This window comes from Xiphophorus maculatus, chromosome 6, assembly GCF_002775205.1.
Source record: "Xiphophorus maculatus strain JP 163 A chromosome 6, X_maculatus-5.0-male, whole genome shotgun sequence".
Lineage (NCBI taxonomy): Eukaryota > Metazoa > Chordata > Actinopteri > Cyprinodontiformes > Poeciliidae > Xiphophorus > Xiphophorus maculatus.
Genome location: NC_036448.1, coordinates 25,154,474 through 25,172,894, shown reverse-complemented (window position 1 = coordinate 25,172,894; position 18,421 = coordinate 25,154,474). Strand labels below are relative to the sequence as shown.

The following is an 18,421-nucleotide window of genomic DNA, read 5'->3' as shown; positions in this document are numbered from 1 at the left end:
TTTGCATTTGCACAAATTATTCCCATCTGACATAAACATTTGGTTGATGATCTGAAACATTTAAATGTGAGGGGGCAAATACTTTTTCAAACACATAAGTTGAAATATTTGGCACTGTGGAAAAAGAACCCCCCCCAAACAAATAGTAAAAAGCCCCAAATTAATATTAAACTTATGCCCAGGATGAGTGTGTGCAAACTTTTGATTCAAACTATACAAAGCAAAAATTAACCACAAACAAAAAAGTTTCATGCAAAGAGTTTATTTATGAATCAGACTGCAGTATCATACAACAGTAGCACAATCGTATGACTATGGATTATGCTTGTATTTATAGATACAAAGATAAAGGCATGTCTTAAAGGAACAAAGGAAAATGAATGAGCTCTGTTTTGATTTACTCTAAAAATAGCTTTTAAATACTTGGCATAGTTTTGTAAATGAAATTATGAAACATGATGTCTTGCCCACCGGTTTCACTATTAAGAGTACCAAATGCAAATATACTTTTATGAAAAACATTTTTTTTTCTCCACTCTCTTGCATTCCATGCAAGGAAGAAAAAAAGATGTCGGTGAGTACAAAAAGCACTTAAATCTCATATGAAAATAGAAAATATTACAAGTGTGCATAATTACTTCATGTCTGCACATAACCTGTAGTACAAAACGTCAAATGACACTATGTTCAAGTGTACCTGACATGCCAATTGGAGAGAGGGTGGGTGCGCATGTAGAGAAATAACTAAAATGTTGTTTGGGGCAGTTTTAGCATCCGACCAAAGCAAAGGCCTATCAGTGTCCGAAATGAATCAAAGATGAATTATGTTAGTAGATATAGGTGAGCCAGCTTGTCCTCCCTGGTATACTGATTATAAACTTCAAGCAATATATTTTATCCTGAAACTTTTTAAAGTTAAACTCTGTTTTATTTGGGTTTCACAGTTTTGATTCTATGATGTGGTTAAAAGCGTCCGAAGAGCAGAAAGTGCTCACAATGCTACTTTACTGCTCCAGTCAGAGGAGCGGCAGGTCAGTGAGTCATTTTGTAAAAAAAAACAAAACAAAACATTTTAAATTAAAATCTACGGCGTGAACAGTGCTTAGTACGTTAATATTTGGCATTTCTCTGGAGTACAATGTAATGCACACGTAATAAGGCGACATGAGCGGTCCAAATTTACAAGAAATGGTCCAAATACCAAGACAAGGTTCTGAGTTGATCCAATGCTACAGCTGTAAAATGCTACATAACGATTAGGTGTTAACAGATGAGTGATTTAAACTACAGTTCTGGTGATAATAGAGTCACAACAGTGCAATAGTGCTGATGTAGAAAAACCACATAACTGCAAATTTACTTTTGATCAAAATTGGACTAAAATCCTAAATATGGCAGAATTTCAGCCTCCACGTTTTGCAGATATGCGGCCTAAAGTAGCATATTGCATTGTATCCTGTAGTGCAATAGATGCCGGTGATAGCAGAACATTTTCACACTAAAAGAAAACACCATGTGATGGGAGAAACAATGAAAGAAAGACAGAGTACTTAGGAAATAGAGAGAAATAAGGACGGGTGGGGAGGGGGAGAAGAAACAAAAGAAATCCAAATTTTATTTCTTAACATGTTTTGAGGAGCAACAACGCAACAGTACATGAATCGGAAGACATACAAAGACAAAGATATAAAGACACAGGGCATGTTTGACCACCAACGTAGGAAATACAACTTTGATGGGATAATGAGTCAAATATCACAAAGAGCGTCCAACATTGACTTTGTTAGCGTATGAAAAAGCACTATCAAATCTTAAATAATGGCACAATCAGAAAGTTTCTGTCCTGTTAAACCTTGCAGTGATGAACCCTATCACTCACTGAATCCAAATCGTGTGATCAAGGCACACAACAGGGTCATCCTTCTGAAATGATAGGTTTTCTTTGTAAAGCACTAGAAAATTACATATATTCTCAATATGATACTATACATAGATATGACAGTTTTAGCTTGATATCAGCGCGGAGAAATAAAATTCCATGGTTAAATACAAAATTTCTCTTAAAATATTTAAAATATACTTTATTTTGTACAATTATGCAAACCGATTACCAAGTTGATGATTAAAAAAAATAAATATTCAGTGAAATGTTGTTTCACAGATGTATGAAGATAGATATATATCATGAAGAAAAGCACCCACCCTATGTTAAGCGCCCATATACCCTGACATGACTCCATTTCCCTGTAATATGATCTGGATGACGTGTTCACATTAAAACTTCTGACGATGGTTCCTACAGGTAGCTCCACTACACCACTGGGCTGTTAATACAACAATATTGCTCTACATATCTTTTTTTCCACTTTTCCTTGTTTTTTTTTTTTGTTTTGTTTTTTGTTTTTTTGCTCTAAATCCCTACGTTCACTTCTAATGTTTTCCGAAATCACCAACTCTATCTGTGCCTTTATTGCTTCCTGAAATTACCTGGAAATTTGAACTTTACACTGAATTGATCAGGTTGAATTTAAAGACTTCCCCTGATCCGACCAGGATTTACAAAGGTGGTTAAGAAAGGCAACTCTTCCTGTCCTGCGTAGAACCAATGTGACAAATATTTGGACAACTGATCCTTCATGTCATGTAATGTAGAGTAACTCTTCATTGAAGAGATCTATGGGTTAAGGTTGCAGTGTGTAGAAAAGCAATGAGAGCGGGCATAATGTCTTTAAATCTAAAAAAAAAAAAAACGAAGAAAGGCGCATTTATCTCTTCTGAAAAGCAAAACAGTTCTTGAGCCAAAGACAGTGATGTCCAGTTCTAAAAACAGCTGTCACCTGACCACAATCTTAGTTTATTTTGGTGTAGTTTAAATGCAACAGAAAGAGGTTTGAGAAAATAACCCTTCTACGTCTATGTTGGCTTTAACATAAACACTTACATTCATATCCTTAAACTGCTCCCCGGTAAACAAAAACCTTTGTTCAGAATGCGAAAAGTCTTTTTCACTAGTCGCACTTTAGAAGCTCTGGTATGCATGACAGAATTGCATAATGTTTGCTAATGAGAAAAGCATCGAGAGAGGATAGAATAGAAAAGGACAAGCCGCTACGAGAAGACTAACTAGTAGAAACGCTATAGGAGGATGGGGTTGAGAGTAGAGGGCAGATGGGGAGGTGGGAAGTCAGCTTAGGAAGGCTGGGGAGGGATCTGGAGTGGAAGTTGCCCCGCAGGTGTGCAGGGCACCTCCCTTTGGCAGTGGAACAGCACTCATAGTAGTCAATGCAGCGCCGGAGGTGAAGGTGTACACAATGCTCTTGTCGGACAAGAAGGCCATTTCAGTGTTGAGATGAGATGAAGGCATTCTAGTAGGCAGCCAGGTCACAGTGTTGGAGCTAAAAACCTCAGATGGAAACGATGGACGCAGTTTTTTTCCTACTTTGTCCCCTCTCGGCTGGGATCAGGGGTTTCTGGGAGTTAGAGGAAGGAGGAGAAATATGTATTTACTCACTCAAATTACGCTGCAAAAACATAAAAGCTTACCAAGTATTTAGGCCTAGTTTCTAGTGCAAATATTGTAGTACACTTGAAATAAAAACAAACTAACGTACAAGTAACTTTTCAGCAAGAAGTAGGAAGTAGCACTTTTTCATTAGTATTAAGCCATTATTGACTTAAAACAAGTCCTGTATTTGTTGGATAGTTACTTATAAGTTAGTTTTGTCTTATTTCTAGTGAATTAAGATGTTTGCACTAGAATCTAGACCAAAAATACTTTTTAAAATCAAAAATTACTTAATATTGATGAAAAAGTACTAGTTTCCCTGGCAGATTATTTAACTTATAATGAGATATTTTTCCTTTAAGTAAAATAACCTGCCAGTGGAACTAGAACCTTTTCATCAATATAAACATTACTTATAAATTAGTTTTGTCATATTTCAAGTAAACTAAGATATTTGCACTAGAATATAGACCAAAAATGCTTGATAAGATTTTGTGTTTTTGCAGTGTATCACAATTTACGAATGGGTATTTATGTGGGTATTTATAAGTCACTTAGAGCTATTTTTATTCTCACCTGAGAGAGATGATTTCTGTCCATCTTGCAACACTGACTCCTCAGCTCCCTGCTCTGAATGTGTGACCTCTTGATTGTTCTCCTTGCCCTCCTGTGGTACTCGGTGGAGCTCCTCCCCATGGTCTTCCTTGCCCTCTCCTTCTGCTTCCCCCTCCCCAGAGTCAGTACTCCGGATGCTCAGGCGTCTCACCCGACATATAACATCCACCTCCCTCATCCTAGCAAGTCTTTCAACCGGCACATGACCTGGAGAAATAGCCAGTTTGTTCTGCAATGCTTCAATTCGCTGGGAGGGGCCCTTGGTCCGCCTCTCCCCCTCCAAGCTTAGTGATAATCTACGGTCTAGGTTTGGAGGAACTGAAAGTGGCAGTCTATCTGGCGGAAACTCAGGTAACCCTGGATGGTCCCGCCCCAGGTGACTTCGTAGACCAATGCGAAGTTCTGGGACAGACACTGACTTTTTCTCTTGCGCCTTCTTTTCTCTAGGTAATGTATTGTTTTGCCTCTCACCTTTCACCACCATTTTCTTTTTGACTTCAGGTGTTTTTCCTGAAATAGCTTTCTCTTTCTCTTCTTTTAACTCTACTTTTGTAGCTACAATTTCATTAGCATGCTGTTCCTCAGTCACTTGTAAGTCTGCAGGCGGATCAGTTTGTAACACTGCAGATGCAGAGGAAGGATCATCATTAGCTTCATTTTCTGGTTTGCCCTCAGCAGGATCAACTGTGCCTGAGTTTTCTGCCTGAGCATCTCCACCTTTCTCACCAGCATTAGCGTCTTGCGTCACTGACTGCTGCTCCAGTGCTTCAGGATTAAGGTCAGTCCCTGGCTGATTGGAACTCGAGTCTTTTGGCTCCTCAATGTTTGAGTCCTTTCCTGGACTTTCTAAGGTAGAACATTGTGGTGGGCTGCCATTTTGATTTGCAGAGCTGTCTGAGCTGTTCTCCTCATGAAGTGGAGGCAACGGACCCTGTCTCATTTGATTCTCAAGCTCTCTTTTACAAATAGGGCATTCCTCTTCAGATTCGCCACTGAGAGGCTCTGTGTCATTAGGTCTCGATTGACCAGTGGACACTCTGTTTCCATCTGCAGAGTCTTTAGATTGACGTAAAGTCTGACATATGTCCTCATAATCTGGAGGACTGGTAAGCGTAGAGGCATCTTGCATGGGCTGCCTATCCGCCCACGGCACCTCCGCTGCAGTGTTGTGCGTCATTGGACTGAAGTCACAAAGTGGCGTCTCGATAGGCTCATCAGGCAGGTCTAGCTTAACTGTCCTGCCATCATTGCTCCGTCTTCGGGAAAGATGTGCAACAACCCTGTATTCTCTGAATCCTGTCTCCCGGGGTGGGACTGGGAGTTCCTCTCTAAGCTGTTTGCTGAACGTTACCGACTTTGTTGCAGGTCTAGAGAAGGCGCTCTTCACTTCTCGGTATTCTGGGTCAACAGACCAGCTAACTGCACTGCGTCTAAGGCTGCTGGGCTTGTTGAGAGGTTCTGATGTCAGTCGGATTTTAATACGCTCTGGAATTTGAACCGAACCATTTGGGACTTTATTGCTGGCAGTGCCAAGCTCTAAGATGTCTTTGTAGGCCTCATTGAGATCCTCTATGCACTTGTCAACACTTTGCTGTTTGCTGATCTGCTGCTGTTGTTGATCTTGGATTTCTTTTTTCATGCTCTCCAGCTCTTTGACAGCATCCCACGGTCGCTGCGTGGTGGGCTTTATCAAGAACTGTTCACTGCTCGCTGCTGGTTTGGCCTCCTCCACATTTCCTGAGGGTGGGACTGCTGGCTGCTGAGCTGTGCTCTTGTTCAGCTGGCTGGAGAAGGTGGAGGTCAGAGAGAAGGCGCTGTTGCTTGACAGTTTCAGGCTCTTAACTCCCTTTATAGGAAAACTGAAGGCAGTGCCTACTACAGCACTGCTGTCGGGTGCAACATCAGTGCCAGAAGGAACGGGTTCTTGTTGTGCTTCCTTGTTTTCAGGGGCAGGTTTTCGAGCCTCCGGGCTTGTCTGTGTCTCCTGATCTCGATACTGGTTTGCAGGCCAAGTTCCTGATAACTTCAACTCTTTATAAGGATTGATCTTAGGGGGTCTACATGGTAATTTCTTAAACATTTTGCTGCTCGCCCTACTACTTGTTTTGCTGCTTGCGAAGCTACCAGTTAGAGCCTGCAGCTCCGCTTCGGCTGAGGATGTGCTTTGGAGACTTTGGTTTGTTAGGTGGCCGGTTTTGTTGTCACTAGGACTGCCTGCTGGGTCCGGAGATTTTTCATTGTTGTTATTCTGATCACGGATCGTCCCGGTGAGCTGCGGAGTAACGGGTACAGACACTAAGCAAAAAATGGTTTCACTTAGTCTCTTTTTCAGATTTTTTGTTTTTTCTTTCTCCGGCGGTTCATGCTGTTCTACTTTTTTAGCCTCTGTCACAGTTTCAGATGCACCCTGGTCAGCCGGTTTACATGGGGGAGGTGGTGGTTTGCCAAGAAAAGATGAAGGAAAAATAATCGGACGACTTTGTTCAGGACCTACACTTTCACTCTTTTTAATACCCCTGTTGCACCATCGATTACTACTCTCGTTGTCACTTGGAGCGGTTTTGTTGGCTTCAGTATTGGGAGCTGGCCCCTGCTGGGGAGGAAAGGCACTATCATGTGTAGATTGTCCTAGAGTCTTAGCGAACTGAATCTCTTTGTTGATGTTACGGAGCTTATCTAGGTCGGTGAGAGAATGTCCGCCAGGCCCTCCTGAGATTTGTTTCACTCTTGGGTCTTCAATGGATAACTGCCGAGCCTGAACTGGTTGTTCATCAGGCCCAGGTTGTACCAGTTTTCGATAGGACGCACTGCGTTCTCCATAATGTCCCACCCATGAGCTGCTTCCCTGTCTGGAGAGCCATCTTCCAGGATCTGAGCTGGGCATCTGCAAAGCTTCTGCCCTCCATCTTAAGTTTATCATTTCATTGCGATTGACTGAAACCGCTCTTGGAGGTGGGGCTCTTTTATACGACGGAGGTGGGATGTAGCCAGGAGGCTCCATTCCAGTGATGGCAGAGTGTTGTGCGTAATAGTCTTGTCTCAGATCCCCACTCCTTGGATAATAGATAGTTCTGTCTTTTTGTTTGGCACCCTGGTCTATAGCAAGCATTTCTGCGCTACCCCTTGTCTGCTGGTGTATCTCGTATGAAGGAGGTTTTAAAGGCCTGCTAAACCTGGGCTTTGGTAAAAGTGCAACATGGCTGCTTGGACCAACATTCCTACCCCAACCATTTCTGCCACCACCATAAACATACCTACTATAGGGCCCGGAGAAAACAGTGCTATTAAACCTTTGCCTATCAGGTAGGCTTGGTCTTGATAGTATGAGATCTCTACAGTCTGTTCTGTCAGGTGACAAAACTCTGGGGAGTGACTGAGACTTTGCTTTAGTTCTAGGATGAAAAAAACCCTCAGGTGTCCTTAGACGGTACTGGTCCTTAGCCCATCGTTCCCCATCGCCATCTGACAGTTGCCTTCCCATTCCCACAGCAGGCTTCCACTCCTCTGTCCCGAGGCTTTGGCACTTCCTCTCCCCGGTTACCCTTAGCTGACCAGGGCCTGCATCCGGGTCCCTTAGCCAGGAAATTTCCTCCCACAACTGCTGTGCTTGCCTCTCAGCCCGGTATTCCTCTGCTGTGATCAGGGCCTGCGGCCTCCATGCCCCAGCAGAGGCCCTCAGCTCCCTGCCATCAGCGTAGTCCAGAAGGATGCTGAAGTCCTGGCCTCGCCTCCTCCAATAGGAGATATCCCGCTCGTCATGGCTTAGCGGCTCTGAATAAGTCAAACTAGGAACATCATAGAACCTGTAAATACAAACAAAGTACAGAGGGAGAGTCAAGAGGACTGAATCCTGAATGACTTTGTTAGTTTATATGATTTTTTTTTCCCTGGACTCCAGGAAAACTGGCTTGTCAATCTCAGTAAAAATAGAAATGGATAACATTCATTACATTTAAAGCTATAGCATGTAATTTAAATTTAAAAAAAATTCCCACATGTCGTGGCAGTATATTATGAGGCAGATAATCTGTGAAAAGATTAAACTTGTCCACTTTCTCCCTGAGCTGCTGTCATCTGAAGAAATGCACTGCTTCTGGTTAAAAACAACCAATCAGAGTCAAGAGAAGGATCTTCTGCTATCAGAAAGAATCTGTAGCATAGCACAAGCATGACTGACAGCACTAAGACCCGCCTCCTGGCTCTGATTGGTTGTTTCTAGTTGGCACTGAGAACACTGAAAGACAGAGGAGCTTCATTTTTTCACAGATTATTTGTCTCATACTATGTTGTCACGACATAGCATGAGACAAATACATAAAAAATATTATTCATAAGTTACATACTGCAGCTTTAAATATAAAAACTGACATGTCCATCCATGTCAGTCGAGAGGAAGCGTTTTGGCTTCAGCATTACTTGCTTTCCAACACAACTTAATCAAGAAGAGGCAGTTCATATGAGATAGAACTGCTCAAGTCAGCAGTTTCAAAGTCCCTTGAAGACATCATGAAATTATGATGCTACTGCAAAACGATCTGCATATTAAATTGTGCTGACCTTATCTTGGAAAATGGTCATCTGGCCGGCGACTGTGGCTTTTAAAATCACTGCGAAACTATCCCATTACCTGATCTGATGTAAAAGCAAATCTCCCTTTATCCCTCTGTTTGTTTTATCTCAGACCTCACTCTGCAAAATGAATCCCTGCGCCTTCAAGAAATGCATGATAAAGGGATTGTTTGTGTGTGCTATGAAACAACATAAAAATCAAGTTTCTGCTTCTAAGCTGTTAATCCTGCAAGAGATGCATTTGGAGAAACTGAAAAGATGTTTCCTTTTTGATTTAAACATCATAAAGTATCAAAACCTTTCCTGTAAACTTATGAAATGTCTAATAAATAACATATTTTACACTTATTGTCACTTGTGGTGACAATATGAATGCTGTTTGTGAGGCAAGCATAATCTCAAGTTAGAGAAAATTGTTTATTGTCATTATTAAAAAAAATATTAGCTTATGCACTCATATCTTCAGCTCTTTTTACAGGTTTTCTACAAGATTTAGATCTGAAGAGCAAGAGGGCAGTGGGGAAAAAGTTGATTTTGTGTCTTATGAATGTCAAAGCAATTTTATTTCCAAATTTTCTATGTAACCGGTAACAAGCACTGGCAGCAGTTAGTTTGTGATGGTAGGACAGATGTTTCAGTTTCAGGTCAGTTACTAAATTCTTGAAACTATTCCCTGATTTCGAATTAAGCCGAAACATGTTCATACCTCTGGGTGATTAAAATTCAAAATATCTATCTATCTTTCAATCAAGAAATTTAGATTTCCTAATAGATACCTTTCAAAAGTCAATAAAAGAACTGTTATGAAATATTTGTTCAATTTTATTTAAATGATTAAAAATTGGCTTGCTAAAAATTATTTCTACCCTTTCCGATAATAACGGGAATGATCTTTTTAGGTAACGCAAACTTTCTTATCACTAGCTTTTTTATTACTATTTCACTTTTTTGATGAAGGCCTCCTTGCCATCACCCTAATCTCAACAGGACTCAAAGTGTTGTTGAGATTAGGGTGATGGCACCCTAATCTCAACCCCAATGTCACGTTTTCCAGAAGTGATGAATGAATTATATACTTCAAAAAATTCCCAACAAAGTAAAATTAGTCATACATTAAAATGCTTCAATTAAACTAATTTAATATCAGTGGGAGTTTACCAGGGATTTTGTTTTTGCTCCCTTTGTGTCCTTTCTTGTGGGATGTTTTTGAGTTTACTTTAGACTGACTTGTTTGAAAATTTTTTGTAATTTATTTTGCACTTAACCATTTTTGAATTTGTTAGCCCTTTTCTTTTGTTTTAATTGGGTTAAGTTGCGTTGTGTTTTGGTTTTGGTGAAACCATCTTTTTTTGTCATAAATCATTTTACATTCCACTTTTTCTCTGGACACATTTTTATGTTACCGCCCCTGAACACTTAGACCTTGGGGGGCGTAACAGCAAATATTACTTAACATGTGAGGATTTTACTCCAATAAATAAGTGTACTCAAGTTAAAGTTAGATTTTTCTAAATATTTGAGTTCTACGGCAATCAACTACCATTAAAAATGTTAACATGGAAAACTATAATAATGACAGTATACATTTCTTCACAAATACAAAAAATGTAAAAAAAGAAAAGTAAATAAAAATTAAAGTTATTCAACCATTTTTCATGTTGCAGGCATGCTCCTATTAAGTGCAGTAAATGTGACGTTTTTCCAGATTGAGTGAGTAACAATTTACTTTAGTCTTATGACCAGAATGACATTTTCCCCCAGTCTTTATAAAATAAATCTAGTTTTTACCTTTTTATTCAGCTGCATTTTGGTTAAACATTTCTGCTATTTCTCCAGCAATCCAGACAATTTAGCTTTTATGTTGTACAGCAGAGAAAACACATAAAGGTCATAACTCCCATCAGCACATTTAACCCATCCTTATGTCATTTTACTATAATTAAGCACCAAGTGTGGGCTATTACAGCTTATTAAAGTTTAAATATAACATTCCAATCATCTGTATTTTCCCCACTGTAGCATATTCGTTTTATAAAAAGAACACTGCATGGGCAGAGCTCCATCAAATATCTGCACTGCACAAAACCCACTGTTAGTCAATGTAGTGAGCAGCAAAGTCAATGGATCATCCTCAGCAGCATATGCTACTGTATGGCTGAGGGGAGTTGCGCTGTGCACACTTGCCCAGCAACATGCTTACATCACAGAGCACGTGCTGGGTGGGATTCAGTGTCTCAATGTTTACACTGGAGTGATTACGCGCCTGTCTTCAGGCATGTTCAGTCTTTGTAGGTTTTCTGGCAGACTAGTGCTGCTGTTTGCATCTGCAGAAGCCTTAAAAGCACCTTTTATATTCCCTCATATTCCAGCTGGAGATAAGTCGGCGGTGCTGCTGCAGCCAGTGTTCTGCAGCTCTGCAAGGAGGGGAAGAGAGCAGAAGAGAGAGGAAAAAAAACCCTGCGCAGTGCAGACTCAGTTTTGCATGCAACACTGAAGGGCCCCAGTGAGAAGAGAGCAGAGCAGAGGAGAGGAGGGAGTAAAAGGAGAAAGAAAAGGTAAAGGGGCGTGGCGGATTAAAAAAAGAGAGGGAAAGGCGCCAGTGTTGCCTATGACTGGGAATTTGGGATATTGTAGATATATAAAAACAAGAGGAGTAAATTTCCCCCAGAAAACTCAGAAATGTTGAGATTAATCACAGAAATTTTCGAGAAAAGGCGAGGAAATTTCTGAGTTTCAGAAGTTGAAAATTTCACAATAGATTGTATATACAGTATAATGACCATATGTGGTGCTATTAAAATGAGTTTCATTATTATGACAGCATATTAGGACCATCGGAGATTGAAAAAAAGAGTACATTTTCACAGAATTTTTTTTTTGGATTAATCTCAGAAATATTCAAGAAAAGTTGAAAATTTGCTAGAAAACAACTAAAAAAAACAAAAAAATCGAGAATTATCAACTTTTGGAACTAAGAAATTTCTTATTTTTTTATTCAACGTTTCTTAGATTAATCTGAAAATTTCTGAGCTTTTTGGTGGAAATTTACTCCTGTCTTTATCTACAATAACTCTGTTATGCCGTCGTACATTAGATTTTGAAATTTGGGCCTTTTGGGGGGAAGGTACTAGGGTGGGGGAAGTTGGACGTGTTTTGCGTTGTGCTTGAACTGAAAACTGGATTGGAAACAGATCTGGCAACCCTGAAATCACTCACCCGCTATCAGTGGCGAGCGAATCACCCAGGAGCTGCACATCACCAAGGATACCAATTCCAGCTTCTTTCCGCCGCAGGATCCTCTCCCCGCTCTCGTCCGTGGTGGGGTAGCCCTTCACCAGCGCCTGCCTGCTGCCGTAGATGCCCGTGATGGACGCCCCCCTCTCCGCCTCGTACCCGTTAAGCGTCCCCCGGCTGGCCCTGCTGTCCACCAGTTCTCGCTGGCAGTCGGCGGGACGCTTATCGTAAGGCGCGGCAGACGGAGGGCCGCTCTTGGGCAGTTTGTATCCATGCGAAATGAGGAGGTCCTCCACGCTGTACATGGCGGCGTCTCTCTCACTCCAGGGCGGGAGGGCAAAGGTGGGTGTGTTGCCTTATGCGCAGTGGTGCTGGTGGAAGCTGGAGCACGGCTGCTCAGCAGAGGCCATCACTGGGGAGAGAACAGCGAGGCGACATGTAACAGGAAGCAGCTAAAGCTGTCACTTAGAAAATTATGTTGAAAGCTTTGAGCTAAATTCTTCCTTCTGGAATTCAGAAATTTAGTTAAAGCTTCTGTATATACCTTTAATAGAAAATGTTTTTTCTTCATATATTAGTTAAAACTAACACCATGTAGTGACAGTTTGTTATGAGACAGATAATCAATGAAAAGACCGGGTCTTAGCATCAAACTCGTACATGCGCTAAAGGCGGAGAAACAACTCACTGTTACAGAAAAACTGCAGACATGATTGACAGCACTAAGACCCGCCTCCTGGCTCTGATTGGTTGTTTCCAGTTAGCATTTGATACTCTGGGAGAAGCTAGAGGAAGAGGAGTTAATTTTTTTCACATATTATCTCTCATTCTATACTGTCAGAACAAAGTGGAGGTTTCAAGAAATATATAAAAATGTATATTTTTTTATAAAAGTTACCTGCAGTAGCTTTAAGTGAAAATAAATATAGTCTATGAGGTTTGTTAATATTTGGACATACTAAAGAGGAAAGTAAAGTAAAATCCACTTTTTCCCCTTCCAATGCCATACAGATATCTGAAGTTTTGAATCAGCCGATACAGAACAATAGTGATGAAATGACTTAAAACATTACTTTTTTTTTTAAATCACAGACATAAATCCACTGAATCACACATTTATTTGATAACTCTTGAGCAGTAGAGCACACCAAAATAACATTCATTTGAAATATGAACATAATTTCAACACATCTCAACTGCTGCTATGTTTCTTACAGCTTCAAGTTACAAATTTGCATATGAATGAATCTGAAAATCCGTTCTCCAAAGCCTGGATGTTGAAAAATGTGTGAGCCACGCCCTGGACAGAGTTCAGAGTTTGATCAACTCTGCTCTTTCTTATCTACTTTTCCACAAAAAGAGAAAAAAAGCAAACAAAACCTTTGTGGCATCTCTTAATCTGTTCAACAATGATCAAAAAAACAATTTTGTAGTTTTTAGCATCTTTCTAAATTTGTGGAACTATTTCCTTCGCAAAATTTAAAAAAAATGCAATATACACATAGACCCTTTTTTTATTTTAGAAAACTCCTATATATACATTCACATCCACAAATCAACCAATAATATCTATGCCATTATAAGATTTAATACAAATCGGCATAAATTGGTTCAAGAAAACACAAAACAACTCCTGTAGTCCAAATATTTCTCTGTTTAGTAACAGACATGCGATTCAGATGCATCAATGCTGCAATAAGGCCAGAAAGAAAAAAAAGACAAATGATGTTTTATGAACCCCGTGTTTGCTAAGTACCTGCTAGTGTGTTTCGTCTGCTTGTGTGTTGATTTATGAATGCATGGGCCGCCCTGCCTGTCTGATATATTAATTAGTGGCCGTAACAGTGTGTCCTGCCTGGAGATGACAGCGGATGTCTTATGAACCTGAAACACATTAATCAATGGCTTTGCTCACATAAGCATTTTTGGATAGTGACATCATTTCAATTATGTTCACAGAAATGCAACACAACGCAGTGAAGGTTTATGTCAAAGTTTACAAAATGTAGGCAAATACTTTATTTAATTTATAACAACCAATAGAAATGGCTTTCATTCAAAGTACATCAATTAAACCACAGCTGAATTGTTGCACACTTTCCCTCCCAGCAGCTGGACTTAGGTCTAAATGCACTAAAATGAACATGATCAACATTTTTTTTAGGATTTCTTCAGACTTCAGCTGCTTTTCACTTGGTTTTCATCCTGATCCTTGTAGAACTGTAAATATCTTAAATTTAGGAGTATTTTTCAAGTCTAAATGAGTAAGTTTAACAAAAACAAGAGGAAAAGCAGCAAAAGTCCAAATTAAAACCTTCAGAATGCCTGAATAAAATGCTGCCTAACATCCTTTTACAAACACAAAATGTTGTCTCCTTCTCACGGTTTATTACTCAAAGGCTGCTTCTATTCAAGAATGTCATAAATTATGACGTTTTACGTTTTTACATCTGATCACATTAGTGAACTTATGTCACCAAACTTTCAACACCAAATTTGTTAACTTTCTGACTGATCACACTTTATTGCAGAGCGCACTTCTTATTTTATCTGCCTGTTTTTTGGACTGAGAAGACGAGCCAGTACCTGGAGAAACGTAAGCAGAGCGAGCTGCGCTTTCTGCTTTACTATCATTGCTGCATTATTGTGTAATCCAAGAAGCAGAAACCCAATAATGAGTTAAATTAATAATGTTTGCTCACTTTCCATAAATTGATGTCAGTTCAGCTAACGTTTACACTTATAATGTTTAAGAAAATGAAACTGAGTGAGTTTTTCTGGCAGAAAATGAAAATAAATCACATACGTCAGCTTTAATGTACAATTCATAATGTATTAATTCAAGCCATTAAAATAAGGGTTAAGTAGTTAAAATAAACATCACTCCCTAAAAAGATCCTCAAAATTTATAATTAATGATTTACATTATTGCATTTTTTATGGATTTTTGTTTATTTTTCTCACTACATTGTGGAAGATTCACCAATCTGTGACATATAGGCCCAGTTAGTGTGTCAAAAAGCAAGAAGAAAGTTTAAAATAATTAAATCTACATTTTATGCAATAAATTATATTCCTTCATCAACTGTAAATCACAGAAAATTGTGACAGTGTAATATTTGCATAATAAAGGCATAATAATGCATAAATAATGAAATAATGCATAATAATGCAATAATGCATTTGCATAATAATGGGTATTATTGTTATGCGCTCTACTTTATATAATTAATCTGAAAAAAGCAGAAAATTTGTGTCTGCATTAATATAATAAAAATAAAACATATTTACTAGACTAAGAGGACAGAGAAAATGTTTTACTGCAGGTAATATATTTTATTCAAAATGATAAAGCATATTAGGGTTTAAACTAAGTTGCATTTTGCAAAAATGTCACCAAAACCAGATAATTTCCAACATTACAAAATATTTTTGTGGCTAAATGATAACCAAGAAACAAATTTATACAAGCAGTGGTAGTTTTGATATGTCATTTTATATTTAATTTTTATTTTACTGCTATATAAACCCATTGAGATTAAAAACTTGGAGTCCTGGCCAAGAGGCAGCAATGAACAAATATATGACCAAAATGGCCGACCTCCCTGGGACCTCCGAGGTCCCAGGCTCCCAGAACAACATTAAAAGTCAAAAAATGTAATTGTTAGATTCCTATTTGGCACTAAATGAAACAGAGATTTATTTTTTTATTTTCTTTTACATTTTTATTCTGAGATCCAAACATTTTGCATCAACTCTGGTTAAAATATATACATTTCCAATTCATGGATCAGCGTTTGTGGAGTGTTTGTGGAATCTAACTCCAAATTATTTGTAGAAAATATGCTTATTCGCTGATTTTTTTTTTCCACACAGCATATAAAATATTCAAAATAAATGCGCTTGGGAAGCTGAAGAACATAGGAACTATTCAACTTGTTATTGGCTGGCATTTGCAAAGCAGCCAATCTAGGACTGTGATTTATCTACCTTAGCGCTGATTAGTTGTACTTCCAAAAGATAAGGAAGACTGTAGATATTAGTTCCTGCGGTAGTGCTTAAACAGTTTCCACTCTGCATAATAATGGGTATAAAAGTATATTTGGTGTTTGCACTATAAAACTGGGTAGTTATAAACATTTTCAGAGGGAATATCAAGTAATTGCAGATTTTAGCTATTCATGGGAGGTTGAGGTCCACTGTAAATGTGATTATTCTGCACTGAAAATAGATTCATTTATACACAGTTTCAGATTTATGTATTTATAAAGACAAAAAGAGAGCATGTGCAACGACAAGATCACATTTGATTGAGACAGCTGCAAAAAACTGGACTGACTTATTCTCCAAAACACCAATTTGATTCGTGAAACCTTTAATATGTTTGTGAAAATGAAACAATGGATATCGGGTGCAGAGAAAAGGACTCGCCCAGAGCGCTGTTCATGCAGAAACCGTCTCTAAAATCAAACAAATGACCTAAAGCAGAGTCAAATCTAATTTGCTTTATCATGAATCATTCAAAATGTCTGAAATATGTATAAAAAGGGCATTTAGATGATTTTTCTTCTCATTTTGACCTTACAGTGACCTTAACATTTCTCATCCCCTAACTTTGTCCACTTGGCAGTTCAGAGTTGCCCTCAGAGTGGGAATTCACACACATACTGTTTGCTAAGCATTTTTCTCTGCAACGTTTAATATCAGCCAATTGTCATGGGCTAATTAATACAGTCCAGATGTATATGTATATAAATGAAGCTCAGCAGAAAAATCCCTACTGACCATTTTTCCAAGGACAGCACATGTGAGAAAAATGGTTAACGATTAACGGCTTTGTAAACGCCTCTTCAAAACCACAAACCACACAAGCTGCACCCAAAACTACATAAAAACATCCTCAAATCAAAGTCTAAGTCTTCTAAAACTATCCCTGCTTGCTAAAGTGGAGCTAGTAAGGAGTTTGGAAAATGCTGCAAACACCTCAACGTGGATCGTTTGTGTGTGTGTGTGTGTGGGGGGGGGGGGGGGTGAAATCCAAAAGCAGGGATGATCAATAAGTGAAGAAGAGTAGTGGAGCAGAAGCAAAGAAAGAAAAAAAAAACGACACAGTGGCTATTTTTTTGACAAGGTCACAGCTTCAAATGATTGCAGCGGAAATATGGCACATGAGCCTCTTTTTGCATAGCAACAACAAAACTACCAGGAGTAACCACAACACAAGTCGTCTCTCCACATGGACGAGGAGGGACGGCTCTGAGGAGAAAGACGGGAAAGTTCTGCGTTTTGGGGAGGAGAAAACACAAAGTGTAAAACTCTGCAGCTTGAATCATTTAGAGGCTAATTACTGACATTAACACTCTGATTTAATTTCTTATTATACACTTCCACTTACAACTTAAAATGAGACAGAACTTTATTAAGTATTAATGTGTATAAATTGGATTTTAACTTTAAATTTCCATTTTTTTTTTTTTTTAAATTGGCTGGAGGCAGCCATTCCAGACAGGAGAAGATATCCAGGCCTGGAGGGCTGCACGCACAGGTAGGGGCCACTGTAACACATCAGCACTAGCAGGCAGCGCCACCCTAACAGCCAAGGGAGTGTACCTACATCCTACCTAGTGACAGGCAGAGAGCAGAGCAGATCATAAAAATAAACTGCCTCTGCAAACTCATTCAAAGCACAAGTTATTAATTAGGAGCAAAAAAAAAGCGACCCCTCCTCTGGATAAGTCACTGCAGCTATGAATGAATGAACTGAAATAGATCCGTTGTATCATAGCCCAGTTATCAATAAAACATCACTGTTGTGATTGATACATCATGCATTATAGATACAGCATGACCTAGCCTCCCCACAGCCTGCTGCAGCGAAGTCTGCATGAAAACTGACAGCTTGGTAGATTATATTTTTAAATCGCCACCCCAACACCTGCAGGTACATCTCCAGCAGCTGCACGCCCTCTAAGTTGAAAACATTTGACGAGAAATTCTAACCCGGGTGCAAAAAAAAAAAAGGATGATTTCTTCTCCCCCCGCCCCCCTCCCGTAAATAAACGCAAAAAAGCTGGATGAGGGAGCGCACCGTCCCCGCCTCGCCGCCACCAGCGGCGGCGGCTCATCTGTCGACAGGAGAGCATTTTGAGGCGTGTGCAAGTTGCCGAGGTTTTGCAGATGCGTCCTCGCTGCTTACTGTGTTTACCGAGCCTAAATCGTGGAGGCTACGTGAGCCACACGCGTACAAGGAGAAATAATAACACCAAGCAGCAGCAACACCCCGTTCCTTGGGAAGGAGCGGTAGAAATTGCATGCCGCACGTTGCAAAGGCGAGGAATAAAAAAAAAAAAAAAAAGGGCGTAGCGGCGGACGGAGCATACCTGGGAGGATGTTCGGCGTCGCAGTTCCCCTGCGCCCAGCTTCTGCTGCTGAGACTGAGCACTGCACAGAGCCTGAGCCGAGCATGCCTATTGGTAGGCAGAGACGCGCTGGTTGCTG

At 39.7% G+C, this 18,421-nt stretch overlaps 1 protein-coding gene across 2 annotated transcripts; it reads right to left on the bottom strand.

Annotated features, from left to right (window-relative positions):
* Positions 1 to 246: 246 nt before the first annotated feature.
* Positions 247 to 18,421, bottom strand: LOC102223016 (junctional protein associated with coronary artery disease-like). 2 transcript variants are annotated; one of them, XM_005796609.2, is made up of 4 exons: positions 18,304 to 18,421; positions 11,906 to 12,335; positions 4,082 to 7,923; positions 247 to 3,470 (listed from the first exon to the last, which is right to left on the bottom strand). In XM_005796609.2, exons 2-4 carry the CDS (start codon positions 12,226 to 12,228, stop codon positions 3,436 to 3,438), a joined length of 4,200 nt encoding a protein of 1,399 aa, XP_005796666.1. In that variant the 5' UTR covers positions 12,229 to 12,335; positions 18,304 to 18,421; the 3' UTR covers positions 247 to 3,435. The 2 variants fall into 2 exon arrangements, with proteins under 2 accessions (XP_005796666.1, XP_023191915.1); XM_023336147.1 differs by lacking the exons at positions 11,906 to 12,335; positions 18,304 to 18,421 and adding an exon at positions 11,035 to 11,522.

Excerpts from the sequence above, each read along its gene's own strand:
- LOC102223016 (XM_005796609.2), bottom strand. The coding sequence starts at position 12,228 with ATGTACAGCGTGGAGGACCTCCTCATTTCGCATGGATACAAACTGCCC. Across the intron at positions 7,924-11,905 it reads TCGCTCGCCACTGATAGCGG|GTTCTATGATGTTCCTAGTT; the intron begins GTGAGTGATTTC and ends TTGTATTTACAG. Across the intron at positions 3,471-4,081 it reads ACAGAAATCATCTCTCTCAG|AAACCCCTGATCCCAGCCGA; the intron begins GTGAGAATAAAA and ends TCTAACTCCCAG.